Source organism: Phyllobates terribilis, unplaced genomic scaffold (assembly GCF_046119375.1).
Source record: "Phyllobates terribilis strain yellow unplaced genomic scaffold, ASM4611937v1 Scaffold_1__5_contigs__length_1240528914, whole genome shotgun sequence".
NCBI classification, from domain to species: Eukaryota; Metazoa; Chordata; class Amphibia; order Anura; family Dendrobatidae; genus Phyllobates; species Phyllobates terribilis.
The window spans coordinates 465,480,324-465,495,242 of record NW_027362761.1 but is presented as its reverse complement, the minus strand read 5'-3'; the positions used below and the strand labels follow the sequence as shown (position 1 = coordinate 465,495,242).

Sequence of the window (14,919 nt, the reverse complement as noted above, 5' to 3'; positions counted from 1 at the left end):
TGCATTAGAGCACGCCAATTCCGCAAGACTGCATCTTTACTTGCGTAATTGGCGCGTTCTAATGTGCGGATGGTACCCGGGTGTGGAGGAGAGAAGAGTCTCATCCACACCCAGGTACCATTAAAAAATCTGTAAAAAAAAACAAAACAATAAAATAAAAAATAAATATATACTTGCCTTCCGGTGGCCCGCTGTGCGCTCCTCCTTGCTTCCCGGCACTTAGCGATGGAATGAAGGACCTGCGCTGACGTCAGTCATGTGACGGGTCACGCGACGCTGACGTCGGCAGGTCCTTCAATCCCCACCTCTGCCGGCAGCCGGGACCGAGTGAAGCAAGGCAGCGAGGGCCATCGGAGGGTAAGTATAGATTTATTTTTTGACATTCTTTCGGGCACACTATATAAATCCATGCTGTTTGCATGGATTTATATAGTGTGACCAAGTTGTCAAGCACTTTCCAAGTGATGCTAAAATCGCTTGGAAAGCGCCTGTCAACCCGCATGCGGAAATTCATGTGAAGAACTTCCGCATGTCCCTGGCAGGAAAACGCATGTACAATCCGCATGCGTTTTTTTTTGCCAGGGAGATGCAGAAACGCTCAGGAAAAATCCGGAGCATTTCTGCATCGTGGGCACATAGCTTTAGTTGTAGGATGTCTTAAAGTGTCTAGCGATGGGGTATGGCCAAATGGTGTGATCTGAGCTCTGAAACATCTCCTAATTCACAATAAATCTGATGTGTTCTCTAATTCTTGTTTTCCAATCTCTGATGGTTTTACTCTCCCTTTAACCCCTGATATATTGAGCTAGATCGTGACTGCAGCTGTGATTCCAGTCTCCTATTAAAGCTGGGCTGCTATAGCGGTGAGCCAGGTTGAGATATGAGGAACGTTTTCACTACTGATGGTCATATCTCAGCCAGGCTCACAGCTATATTAGCTCAGCTTTATAAACGAGGCCGACTACAGAGTTGCCATCCTAGAAGGACATATGAATAGGGAAGGGTTGAACATTTTACTTTCAGTTAAGAAATGAAATCAGCATACCTGTTGTAATGGGTTAGGTTGTCTAGATAGCTGTTTCCCACACCATGTCCTCACGGCCCCCAACAGATACGGTTTTCAGGATTTCCTTAGTATTGCACAGGTGAGAAGAACCTCTAGCAGTTTCTGATGCCTTGATAATAATTCCATCACCTGTGCAATACTAAGGAAATCCTGAAAACCGTATCTGTTGGGGGCCGTGAGTACTGGAGTTTGGGATACACTGGCCTAGTTAAATATGACCCATGGTTAGCTGGTAAAACCAGTAATGATACACAGGACTAGCAGAGCGGCTGTAGACTCAGCAGTGCTCCGATATAAAAGTGTGAGCACTGAGTGCTCTCATACATGGGATCTTAGCTTTATAATTGCCTGAATGCTATGGAGCGTCAGAATGTGACATATTCATGGAGCGAGACCGTGCTGTGTCCCCAATAGACTTTAAATGGTCAGAGAGTGCTGATAAAAACAAAGTTTGCAGCCTTTTTTGAGCTATTAAGTTTCTTTTGTAACACATTATCTAGGAGACTGACCACCACTGGATGGACATGTGCAGTGCTTACATGTTCTTTTCTCTTGAGTTTGATTGCCCTGTTAGCTCCTAATCCTGGTCAGATTGTGCATAGTGCTTATAAATTAGACTGTAGCGTTGGTCGGTCTCCTAGACAACAATCTGTACACAAAAGAAAGTGTTACTATTTCGAGAACAGCTGCAAATTTTAATAAACATTAAATGGCGTAAATTCTTGTTTTTTTCAAGAACTATCCCAACAATATCAGTCTATGAAGAATGGAATTGCCCTTTAAAGGGGTTATTCAGGACTATATTAATTTTCTACTGTGGGCCTGAGAACTAACAGGGAGGTAGCTGCTAGTTTCTTTTTTGTTCCCTTTTTTCCGCCTTGACTTCTGTGGGGATGGTGAAGTAACACTGTTAAATAAAAGCAGATCTTTTTTTTTTTTTTTAAGTGCAGACTTTGATTCAGCACTAAAAACATCTAAAAAAAAGTTTCAGAGAATTTCAGTTTTCAGAGAAATCTGAAAGAAAAAGCATCAAACAGACAATAATTGGAGCAAACTGCTATTCTGTATTTTGGTGCGGAAAAAGCAGCGTTTTGCTGGGAACATGCCCTAGAGGTTTTCTGCTTATTATTTGTACATTTCCTCTAATGTTTTACAGGTTTTTTAATTTAATTTTAAACCTGAACTAATTGCACTTTTTGATATTTCAGTCGGACAAATCAGCAGCTTCTTGGTGAGGCCATCGGACAATACTCCTGGAGATTATTCGTTATATTTCCGCACAAACGAAAATATCCAGCGGTTTAAGATCTGCCCAACACCGAACAATCAGTTTATGATGGGAGGTCGGTACTATTACAGGTAACAGACTTTCATGTTGCTTTGGTCATGCTGGTCAGCCCCTGTGTTATGTGGCATGTAATAGTGACTACTCTAAATGTATGGCTTGTTGAAGACCTCGCCCAGGATGGGTAATTGCAGGAGACATTCTAATTATTATTCTAAACATTGGATAATGATGTTTTGACTTTTTTGCCTTAAACAGAATTGATGATATCATAGAACACTACAGGAATGAGCAGATTGTGGAGGGCTATTTTCTTAAAGATCCAGTTCCTGTGCAGGTAAAGGTTACCAATTATTATACACTAGATCGTGGCCCGATTCTAACGCATCGGGTATTCTAGAATATGTATGCGGCCGACCGGGCGCAATCAGCAGAGCGTTGTTTAAATTTGGCACCAATCTCGCTGATTGGTCGGCGGCGTCCGCGACTAATCAGCAGAGCGGTGTTTAAATTTGGCACCAAAATCGCTGATTGGTGACAGTGGTCGGCCCCGACCAATCGCCAGAGCATGGTTTAAATTTGGCGCCAATAATGCTGATTGGTCGCGGCCGGCGACCGCGACCAATCAGCAGAGCGGCGTTTAAATTTTCCGCCCATATCGCTGATTGATCGCGGGCGTCGACCGCAACCAATCGGCGTCGTATTAATGAGGACCGGGGAGCGGCGCTGCCTGTGCGGGTACATCCGCTGCGAGAAGCCGGGAGATGAGCGGCTGCTCGCAGCAGAAGCATCCCGACCGGCGGCGCTGCTCCCCGGTCCTCCGTTCACACTTGCCCCCCGGAGATCAGCGGGCCAAGCCTCTGATCTCCCGACGTTAGCCGCATGGAGGTCAGCGGCACCGCCTGTCGGGGTACTTGTGCTGCCAGCAGCGGGGAGATGAGCGGCTAGTTCCGGTCATCTCCGTGCTGCATCGCCGCTGACATCCGTCCGGCAGATGAGCTGCTAACGGCCGCCATCTTTTTCTGAAATCCCGCGTCGCTGATTGGCCGCGGTCGGACCAATCAGCGACGCGGGGTCAGACTGTCAGACTGTCAAAGACGATTATATATATAGATTTCATGCGTGACATATAGGAGTAGTGAATGGCAGTATGACTCTAATTGGCAAACCATGCTCTAACATGAATTTACAGATTTTGAAGCCCGGCCATTGTATCCTACTATGGTACAGGCGGCAGCATCTAGAAAATATGGTGGAGAATAGGATTCACTTATATAACCAGTGTGATTTTCTTTTTTCTAACTTACAGCCTTTTATTCAGCAGAAACACGCAATTTAATAAAATAATATGTAGGAGAAGTTTAATATACTTTGTATTTTGTCTTTATATTCACTTAAGATTTTTTTACCTTCTTGAGAAGCTTTAGGATAGTAGGGGATACATCGCACTATAATAATAATTCATCCAATTTACCATTATTGCCTCCGGAGCGAGAAAAGGATTATTCTTAGAATCGAAACTTATCGCCTATCAACAGGATAAGGAATAACTACTGATCTCTGAGGGTCCAACCGCTCGGACTCCCACCGATCCTGAGACTAGGGCTAAGGATCCCAGTAAATAGCCTCAGTCTTGAATGGAGCGAGCGCTCAACTTTTGCTCTTTTCATTGTCTGTGAGAGTGTGAGTAAAAGTCAAGCGCTGGACTTGGGGTTTCTTTGTTCCCATAGATCATACATGTCAAACTCTGGCCCGTGGGCCAAATCTGGCTCAATGGGTGGTTATATTTGGCCTGCGATGCCAAAGCCGCCACCCTTAGGTGGGGCCGTTATTCTGTATGGAGGACTTTGTGGGGCCCATTATACTGTATGGAGGACTATGTGGTGGCCCATTATACTGTATGGAGGACTATGTGGTGGCCCATTATACTGTATGGAGGACTATGTGGTGGCCCATTATACTGTATGGAGCCCATTATACTGTATGGAGGACTATGGGGGCCCATTATTCTGTATGGAGGACTATGTGGGGCCATTATACTGTATGGAGGACTGTGTGGGACCATTATTCTGTATGGAGGACTGTGTGGGGCCCATTATTCTGTATGGAGGACTGTGTGGGGCCCATTATTCTGTATGGAGGACTATGTGGGGCCCATTATTCTGTATGGAGGACTATGTGGGGCCCATTATACTGTATGGAGGACTATGTGGGGCCCATTATACTGTATGGAGGACTATGTGGGGCCCATTATACTGTATGGAGGACTATGTGGGGCCCATTATACTGTATGGAGGACTATGTGGGGCCCATTATTCTGTATGGAGGACTTTGTGGGGCCCATTATACTGTATGGAGGACTATGGGGGCCCATTATTCTGTATGGAGGACTGTGGGGGCCCATTATTCTGTATGGAGGACTGTGGGGGCCCATTATTCTATAAGGAGGACTGTGTGGGGCCCATTATTCTGTATGGAGGACTATGTGGGGCCCATTATACTGTATGGAGGACTATGGGGGACCATTATTCTGTATGGAGGACTATGTGGGCCCATTATACTGTATGGAGGACTATAGGGGCCCATTATTCTGTATGGAGGACTATGTGGGGCCCATTATTCTGTATGGAGGACTATGTGGAGCCCATTATACTGTATGGAGGACTATGTGGGGCCCATTATTCTGTATGGAGGACTATGTGGGGCCCATTATTCTGTATGGAGGACTATGTGGGGCCCATTATACTGTATGGAGGACTATGTGGGGCCTATTATACTGTATGGAGGACTGTGTGGGGCCCATTATACTGTATACTGGTTGGCCCGTGACTTTGTCCCAAGTTTTTCATTTTGGCCCTCTGTGTTCTTAAGTTTGACATCCCTGCCATAGACATTGAATTAATTGGAGGTTAAACCTGTCCTTGGGGACAGTACTTTATCCCTTAACCCATGGATCGTTCCATGAATAAAGGATCTCCCTTAATTTATTTTTTTCAGTCATTGGTCAATATTTTAGTCTGACAGGAAGTCATGAGTTTCCATTACTTTTTATAGCTAATATGATGAACAATTCCAGTTGGGTAATTTTTTTATGCTTCTTTCACAGCATCAGGAGCAAGTGCTAAATGATCTTGTGGACGGGAAAGAAATCTACAACACAATCAGGCGAAAAACCAAGGATGCCTTTTACAAAAACATTGTGAAGAGAGGCCATCTGCTCAAGAAGAGTGAGTGCATTGGGTTTTCACAGTGCTGCTGCATGTGGCCAAAACCATAGCCTAATGTGGCAGCCACGTAGTGTCCCAGCTCATTACAGGCTCATGCAGTTTGCGTTTTATGTAATGTAAACTGTGACATTGCCGACTATACATAGTGCCATGCAGCCATTTTCTGCTATAGCACGGTCTCTGGAGGAGAACACAAGCACTGGGTGGTGGCACGTAGACTCCCTAAATCTCTGTAAGTGCCGGGCGTGTATAGACCGCTGTACATAGGCCATGTATACAGGCTTGCTGTGTGCTCTTGGGTAGCAGTCTATCGGCTGCACAGTTGTGTGATATACAAGCAGTTGTTTGCTTCCTCTGGACTTGGACACTTAGGCTGCGTGCACACGATGCGTTTTTCATGCATTTATGCTGCGGAATTTCCACAGCGGAAACGCATCAAAAACGCATGGTAATCTGCACCCCATGGTCCCCAATGGCATTCTGCAATGTCAATGCACATGCTGCGGATTTTTCCGCAGCGTTTCTGCAGCGCAAATAAATCCGCAGCATGTTCATTAATTTTGCGGAAGCGCCGCCATTGACTTGCATTGAGACGCATAGAATCCGTGTCTGTACATTTGTACAAGCGGATTATATGCGTCTCTATGTACGGATGGTACCCAGTTCTGGAGGAGAGGAGACTCTCATCCAGACCTGGGTACCATTGTACCTGTAAAAAAAAGAATAAAATAATAAAGTTTATATTCACCTGTCCAGCGGCCCCTGCAGCGCTTACCTTCCAGGACCTGAGATGACGTCGCGGTCATGTGACCGCAGGCTGTCTCACGAGATGCCGGCAACCCGGAAGAAGCCAGGACGAGCGCGACAGCACACGCGGCGGGGGATCGGGGGTAAGTATAGCTTTATTTTTACGGTCACACTATATAAATCCATGCCTTTTGCATGGATTTATATATTGTGACCTAGTTGTCAAGCACTTTCCAAGTGATGCTATCGCTTGGAAAGTGCTCGTCAGTCCGCATGCGGAAACACATGCGTTAACGCATGTGAATCCGCATGTATTCTGCAGGAAAAATGCATGCACAATCTGCATGCGTTTTTTCTGCCAGGGAGATGCAGAAATGCTGCAGAAATTTTCTGCTTCATTTCTGCATTGTGGGCACATAGCCTTATACTGGCTGCTGTTCTGCTTGGTATAGATTAGACCGTGCTATGAGAAGCGAGCCTTGTGCGGCCGGGTAATTAATGTGCTGCCGGTTCTTGCTATAATTGCAGTCATTTAGTAGAATGGGTTTTAGATCTTTTACATTGATCTTTTCTTACTACACCTCCTTTTTTTTTTCCAGAAAACTAGTGTAGACATGAACTGGAGCCTGTTACTGATGGAAACCGGTCTCATTTCAACTTTTAGATTTTCTCAGCCGCTCTGGAATGAAAGCGTTGATCATGTTATTAGTTCTGTAATCTCCACATACAGCCGGATCTCTGACAGCAAACGTCAGTGACTCATTAAGCTGCTGCTGTGTCAGTAAGGGGTCAGTTACAGATGGGATATTATCCCCTATCCCTTATCAGGATCTGGGGGGTCCTTGGCAATCAGTAAGTTATGACGTATCCTATAGATCACCCAGTTGATGCCCCATAAATACAATGAAAGTTCCCTGTCGCTTCTCCAGATAAAGCGTTTATAAAGTATTAGATAGAATCTGTGTGCTGGGAGACCGCAGGAAACGGGACAGTAACAGACACAGGGTAGCGCAAGCATTCCTATTCGGTCTATAGCCCCACAACAAATATGTCTGGCTAATTCCAAAAATGTAGGGAGAATATGACTCGCTTTGAATTCGATTAGGTTTGAGAACCCCAGGTAATGTGGATCGCAATGAGCCAAAGTGGACTATCCTCTGTGATTGAGAAGCCCTCTCCGGCCTGCAACACGGGTATCTAATAGCAAGAAGATAGTGATAGCTCCATGCCTGAGCACGGCTTCCCAATCACAGAGGATAGTCCACCTTATTGTCCCTGTTCCTGGGGTACACCATCGCACAAATCCTATGTAGTAGTTTAGTGATGCCCTATAGTCGTCTGTAGGGAAAGGATGAGCCCTTTGACTAGTGACCATTACTAATCCCCAGGCATAGGCCAATCCCTGGAGCAGGCAGGGCTGTGTCTGACTAGCACAAGCTAACAGACAATGTTGGAAGAATACCACTACTCTTCTCCTAATGACTTGTGTGTCTTTTCTTTGCAGGTAAAGGCAAACGGTGGAAGAACTTGTATTTTATCTTAGAGGGTAATGATGCCCAGCTTATTTTTTTTGAAAGTGAAAAGCGTGCAACAAAGCCCAAAGGATTAATTGATTTGAGTGTGTGTTCTGTCTATGTCGTCCATGACAGTCTGTTTGGCAGGTGAGAGCTTCCAACCAAATGTGTTTTATGTTTGGCTGTTTTATCCTACTCCTAGGATTTAGTTGGGTACCATTTGCTCTTGATTTTTTTCTTAGTCATTGCCATTAGAGCTGCCATACCAACAGAAGTAACTGGAGCGTCTCCTGCTTCAGGGAATCTAGGTCCTATACTCCGTAACAAATGAGACCCACAAGCCCACAATATGTCTCTCTGCAAGCTCCGAGCTGTGTGGAGACATATGGCACACAGAGGTTTATGGGGCCCTACTGGACTATATGCCTCCAACTTCACCCAGTGTTCACGGCATGTTACATGAGCAGCCATATTGGTGAAACACTAGGAGTATCCATGGCTCTGCTGTACTTTGTGCCAGCCACATTCTTCATGATTTCTTTTCATCATGAGAGCCTTTATCCTGCGGATATTCCTTTACAGAAAACATTAATTGGCAATCAGACGTTTGGCGGTCAATTAAGGGCTTATATACTGATATATTAGACGTTTCCACAAACTCATGTTCTCAACACATTTAATAAAACCAAGATAAAGTGGTGATCTGCACTACTTGAAAAGTTTAAATTAAAATGGATCAGATGAAAAATAGACTTTCTGCACCAAGGCTGTGCAGGAGAACACGCCAGAGGTAGGGCGAGAGGTTTGTCTTACAGGTCACATCTGAGAACCCTTTTCAGTTTTGTTTTGTCCCTTTTGTTACACATCTCCCTGTTGTCCATATCTTTCCTGAAACACATCATATCCATGACTGCGTGTTTTCACTTGGGATGTCATATGCCCCCATGTAGAGGGTAATTCTACTTTTCTTTCAGTGTTGCTGTCTGTAATAGATGGTTGTGCAACGTGCTCAACCTATAAATGTATGTTTGTAAATTGCCTTATTTTGATCTGAGGTATTGTGTTCTCCATACAGCAGGCAATGGTGTAAAGTAACAAAAGGAGTTATTTCACCTGACTGTAAAGTGACTATATTTGTCATCCACATTACAGGCACAGGTCCCAACCACGGTTTTATTTTTTAAAGGGAACCTGTCACGTCCTAGTTGTTATGTACACTGCCCTCATTGCTTTGTTAGTGATGCAATGTGCATCACTAACAATCTTTTTTTCATTAAAATCGGTGGTGGTATAATTATTTTATAACATTATAGACACTTTGCCCTACCTGCTTGTATTCAGTCATAGGGGTGTGATTCTGCTATTCAGTCACTGCTGGCACCACCCATGTATTTGAATACTGCTTGGCAAGGTTGCCTCTAGATCGGAGGTGATTTTTCGTGTTCCTCACCTTAGCCTCCGATCTAGACGCTTCACTGCTGAGGAGACTAGATCGGAGTTGATGGAGTGAGGGTCTCCGTAATCCCCTCCGATGTAGACAGTTCAGCACTGACACCACTAGATCGGAGTTAATTCCAGGATCCTCATACTCACTGCTGTCTAGTCGCCTCTTCTGGCTTTTTATTGTTTTTCTTATGCTTTTTTATGCAATTTGCTCATGTTTTTAATGGAGCAAACATCACAAGTCCAAAAATGATTTTTTTTTACACTGTTACATATTTTATGGATTTGGGCAAAATTCTTTTTTTCCTGATTTAATGAAACTTAAATTTTTATTGTCGCTTTATGTAATATAAAAAATTCCGCTTATTGCTGATTGTTCAGTTTTGCCAGAATGTGACTCCTCCCATTTGTCCACAGTCCTGTCTGCAGCACCGACATTGTGAAGAGTGGGCGGAGCTCCGAGGGGAGAGGTGTAAAAGAGCGCCCCCGACAGCCACCATAATGTACAACACAGAAGTGACAAATATTACAGGACTGTCTGAAGTCACTGGAGATCACTGCTGTTATCATTTACGCCACTTTTGTGCTGTACATTCTGATGATTCTGTCGGCTGCTCCGTCACTGGCTGAGACTTGGACATACAGGAAAATTTGAATTCTATCAAAAGTGAACAATCAGAGCTGTGTGTCATTTTTTTATATTACAGAAAGCGATAATAAAAAAACTCACTTTATTAGTTAAAAAAAAAAATCATGAAGTGGCCGAGCTTTCTCCCTCTCACCCTTCATTAAAGGGGATATCTGGGGCTTTATGAAAAACAAAAAATGTGCCGAAGCACTAATAGGCAGGTAATTACTACTTACCTGCCTGTTGTGCCCGGCGGCGTTCTTCCCCGACACAGAGCTCCAATCTAGTGGTGTCAGTGGTGAACTGTCTACATTGGAGGGGATTACTGAGGCCCTCACTCCAGCAACTCCAGTGCTCCTCAGCAGTGAAGCGTCTAGATCGGAGGCTAAGGTGAGGAGCACAAAAAGTCACCTCCGATCTAGACACAACCTTGCCAAGCAGTATTCAAATACCTGGGTGGTGCCAGCAGTGACTGAATAGCAGAATCACACCCCTATGACTGAATACAGCAGGTAGGACAAAGTATATATAGTTTTATAAAATCATTTTACCACCACTGATTTTAATGAAAAAAGCTTGTTAGTGATGCACATTGCATCACTAACAAAACAATGGGGGCAGTGTACATAGCAACTAGGACGTGACAGGTTCCCTTTAAGCTAAGACTATTATAGGGATCTTTTATTCTGTTTGATAAGAACAGTAGTCTGACAATCAGGCCGAGACTTGGATGATAAAATGACTGTACTACAGTGCCCGCCTTGCCATATGCCTGCAATGTGGCCCATGTCCGCTTATGATGGCTGCAGCTAGCCACTTGCTGTATGGTGACAAGTCAGTTCTATAGCCAACACTGGAGCCGGGTAAAAGGGAATAGGGAATAATCGCTGCGGGAGATTGCTAAAGGGAATATTACTCTTTTTACTATCTTATTTTTATTTGCTTTGAAAAAAAAAAAAAAAAAAGTTGGACTGAAAACCTGTCTTTAGTAATCGCCAAAGCAATAAATGTTTTATTTTTCTTTCAGGCCATACTGTTTCCAGATTGTAGTTCAGCACTTTAGTGAGGAGCATTATATATTCTACTTTGCTGGAGAGACCCCCGAACAAGCTGAGGTAACACTATAGAAAGTGTATGTATGTGGTTATGATTAAGGGCTTATGTTATAGCTGTGGTCAATAATCCGGGGGGGGCTGCTCCAGCTGAGGGGTGCAGATTCCTAGACCCATAGATTGCCGACCACTGCAGTAAATAATTGTTTGCTCACACACTTATCCATCTCATATCATCAGTGTTTGCCATTATTTCCCTTATTGTGCACGTAGTAAATGTATGGTACACAAGCTGTAAACCCGCCATACATATTAAATGGTTGTACCATCTTTTGGCCCGAGCGCTCCTGGGTTGTCTGAGAGCTGTTGTCAGACATGTCTGGTGGCGGCTTATCTTCGAGAGGCAATCCAAAATCGGACATGCCAGATCGATATTTCCCCCAACAATAAATTGTCTGAGGCTCCCATACACATTACTGTATGCCAAACCGGTCGGTATCTGTGGGTTCAGCCGACAAGAGTCTAGTTTGTATGGGTAGTGGAGAGGGGGCTTCAAGATCTCACAAGATCTTCATCAGGAAAGGTAAAAATCTTATGATGAGATCATAAACCGAAGCCCTTCAAAACGATCAATGTTACAACAAAGCTATATTTTGTGATAAAAGCTGTGGAGATAGAGAGCGTACTGAAGAGGGTGACCCTAAAAAGTGAAAAATATGGTCATCTAGGGGATAGCGTGGTAACACCTGGTTTAAAAGGTCCAAGTGCTTCTGCCTTAAAATAGGCTGTGCGGTTGGAAGAAAGTGTCTTACTGCAAAAATAGTAGATGGAGGTTCTTTTATTGGACAACGCATTACATAGTACTGGTGTCTTTTTCAAGTCCAATAAAGATCTGTTCTTATTTTTGGTATCTTTTTCAAGTAAAAAAAAAAATGTTGTCCAATAAAAGCACCTTCATCTACTGTTCTTCCAGCCGTGCAGCCTATTTTAGGTTTTTTTTTTTTTGAACGGAGCTATATTGTTACATACCATGCCCCCATATGCTGTCTGTGTACGGAGGTCTAGGCGGTGCTTTGCTCTGTAATGTTAGAGTTGTCTCTGATTATGTACAATCGACACTAATTCATACAATATACATTTACTATACGGATCTGCTTGCAATCTGTTTTCTTCATATTTTATTAGGATTGGATGAAAAGTCTTCAGGCATTTTGCAGTCTACGGAAAACAACACAAGCCCCATCTAATAAACGGCTCAGACAGGTCTGCCTCTCTGGACTTAATATTGTCCTAAAATAAATGTTCATAGAAATAAAAGGTGCCACTTGTGCTTGATAAACTGATGAGTGTAGGGGTTTATACAGATGGAAGTAATGGTATCACTGAAGAGAAGTCTGTTCCCCTATAAGATGATACCTTTTTTGTAGAGATTTGATGTTCCAGTCATGAGAAATTAAGAATAGAAACTATATGGAACTGTACTGAGGGGTGTCAATGTAATTGGACTGATGCTTCTAAGTGCACTGACGCCCCCACCGCGCGTCCAGCCTGATTTACATGTGGTTTTTCTTCCTAATTTCTCATGACTGGCATATTGGATTTTTTTTTAAATGCTGCTGTTATTACTGGAGCACAAGCACTCATACAGCTATACCATTACTTCCATATGTAAAAACTGCTGATGGGTTCCCCTTAAGATTTGTGGGGCTTCGTGACACTGTTTTCTTTCTTTACTATCATTTTTCTAAAGCACATCTTTCCACTGTGATATGTATATGTTCATTATGTCCCCGTTTTTAGGTCAGCAGCCTTCATTTGCACATAGAAGAAGCTCACAAGCTCCCAGTCAAACATTTCACTAGTCCGTATTGTAACATATATCTGAACAGTGTACAGGTAGCAAAGACGCACGCCAGGGATGGCCAAAATCCGGTTTGGTCTGAAGAGTTTTTCTTTGAGTAAGTTTCTGTCCATCTTTTTAATTTGTAGTTGACCACACCGTTTAGATTCAGTGCTGTTTAGCGTTGTCATGAGACCGTACTAGTGCCAGAGGGAACTGCCTGCACCATTACACCAAGACTAGCTCCTTATAATACCTGCGGTGCAATGTGGTCCGTAGGCTTCTGTGTGTACAGAGCCATATCCCCCCTTCTTACAGACACACCGTATGGGGAACGGCTATTATAGCTTATGCACTGCTGCACCAATGCTCCATACATCAGATGGCACAAAGGCTACATATCCTCATTGCCCATCTCCTCTGGCTACTTTATTAGCTGCTGTTCTTGCCAGTAAAATTGTTTGCTGCTGGATTTTGGGGGGGGGGGGGGTCTGTGAGAGACAACCCATTAACATTTTAGGATACTTTTGCTAATATTTAGGTAATCACATTTGCAGCAATTGCCAGATTTAAAAAAAAAAGTGTAAAACTTTCATGTAAGGTTGAATTCTTTGACCAATGAGTTTCTGAAATTATTATTATTTTTTTTATTTTTAAAGTGATTTGTCAACGGATATAAACAGGTTTGAGATTAGCCTAAGTAACAAAACAAAGAAAAGCAAAGATCCTGACATATGTAAGTAGCGGCCCCTGCCTCAGTATAATGTCTGCAGATTTCCTAGTAGGACCCGTGGATGTGACCTTCTTGTTTCCCTCTTCTCTAGTATTCATGCGCTGCCAGTTAAATCGACTGCAAAAAGGACACGCAATAGATGAATGGTTTCAGCTCAGCTCTCACATACCTCTAAAAGGTATAGAGCCAGGGTCCCTGCGTGTCCGGGCGAGGTACTCCATGGAGAAAATTATGCCGGAAGAGGAGTACAACGAGTTTAAAGAGGTACCGATAGTTTGGGCATTTGGCAAATGTTATTTGTGGATTTTTTGTTCATATTACCTGCTTATTGTTATAAAGTTTTACGTACATATATTCACACATGAGCTTGTTTAATTGTTGGAATGATATTCTATTGTCCAGTCATTTCCTCGAAAATTCTCATGACCGATTATGGGGGTTGTCTGTAAAGTTCTACTAAACATGTAAGCGCAATATAAGTAACAGAATAATACATGTAGTATGACATGCCAATCATATTAATTGCAACCTGTGTAATATGTCGGGCCAGAGCGAGAGTCGCCTCCCTGGCCCCCTGCTCTTGATAATATAGGGGGGGTCCCAAAGCAAACCTTTGAATGTAATAGGCATTTTTTGTCTCTTGCAGCTTATTCTTCAGAAGGAGCTGCATGTTGTAAATGCGTTGTCTCATGTATGTGGACAGGACCGAACACTACTCGCTAGCATTCTACTGCGGATCTTCCTACATGAAAAAATGGAATATTTGCTATTGCGAACACTAAATGACAAAGAAATCAGCGTGGAAGGTAATGTGTTTTCTTATTTTTCTGCACCCAGATTTTTCATGTCCTACCTATATGCAATTAAAGAATTATGCATCATGGTTTACAGAGACATGATCCTTCTTTGTCTGTTATTTTTTACAGTTGTCTGCATCCTGTGTTATTTGATAAAATGTTCTATTTCCCCATAATGCAGATGAAGCTACAACTCTTTTCCGAGCTACAACTTTAGCAAGCACACTCATGGAGCAATACATGAAAGCCACTGCGACTCCATTTGTCCATCACGCTCTGAAAGACACCATATTAAAAATAATGGATAGCAAACAGTCTTGTGAGGTAAGAAATCTCTCCGTAAACCACGTACAATTTTATTTGCTGATGTACAGTCTGTGTGATCGGTTTCAACATGTTTTATCCCATTGACTTTAACATCCATTATTTCCTACTGTTCTGTTTTACACAGCTAAATCCCTCAAAGCTGGAGAAGAATGAAGATGTGAACGCCAACTTGGCCCACCTCTTGGCTTTACTTTCAGAGTTGGTAGAAAAAATCTTTATGGCAGCAGAAATACTTCCTCCGTAAGTCCAGAGAGCTTGTT

The 14,919-nt window shown here is 43.2% G+C and overlaps 1 protein-coding gene across 4 annotated transcripts in view; it reads left to right on the top strand.

Moving 5' to 3' along the window:
* Positions 1 to 14,919, top strand: part of RASA1 (RAS p21 protein activator 1) — a 51,279-nt gene that overhangs the window by 21,634 nt on the left and 14,726 nt on the right. For all 4 annotated transcript variants that reach the window (XM_073678955.1, XM_073678941.1, XM_073678965.1 and 1 more), the window contains exons 8-19: positions 2,275 to 2,425; positions 2,610 to 2,688; positions 5,458 to 5,578; positions 7,830 to 7,986; positions 10,938 to 11,025; positions 12,148 to 12,225; positions 12,763 to 12,920; positions 13,462 to 13,538; positions 13,627 to 13,799; positions 14,182 to 14,341; positions 14,514 to 14,656; positions 14,784 to 14,899. In XM_073678955.1, the coding sequence (XP_073535056.1) occupies positions 2,275 to 2,425; positions 2,610 to 2,688; positions 5,458 to 5,578; positions 7,830 to 7,986; positions 10,938 to 11,025; positions 12,148 to 12,225; positions 12,763 to 12,920; positions 13,462 to 13,538; positions 13,627 to 13,799; positions 14,182 to 14,341; positions 14,514 to 14,656; positions 14,784 to 14,899 (1,501 nt within the window). The remainder of the gene's footprint in view (positions 1 to 2,274; positions 2,426 to 2,609; positions 2,689 to 5,457; positions 5,579 to 7,829; positions 7,987 to 10,937; positions 11,026 to 12,147; positions 12,226 to 12,762; positions 12,921 to 13,461; positions 13,539 to 13,626; positions 13,800 to 14,181; positions 14,342 to 14,513; positions 14,657 to 14,783; positions 14,900 to 14,919) is intronic.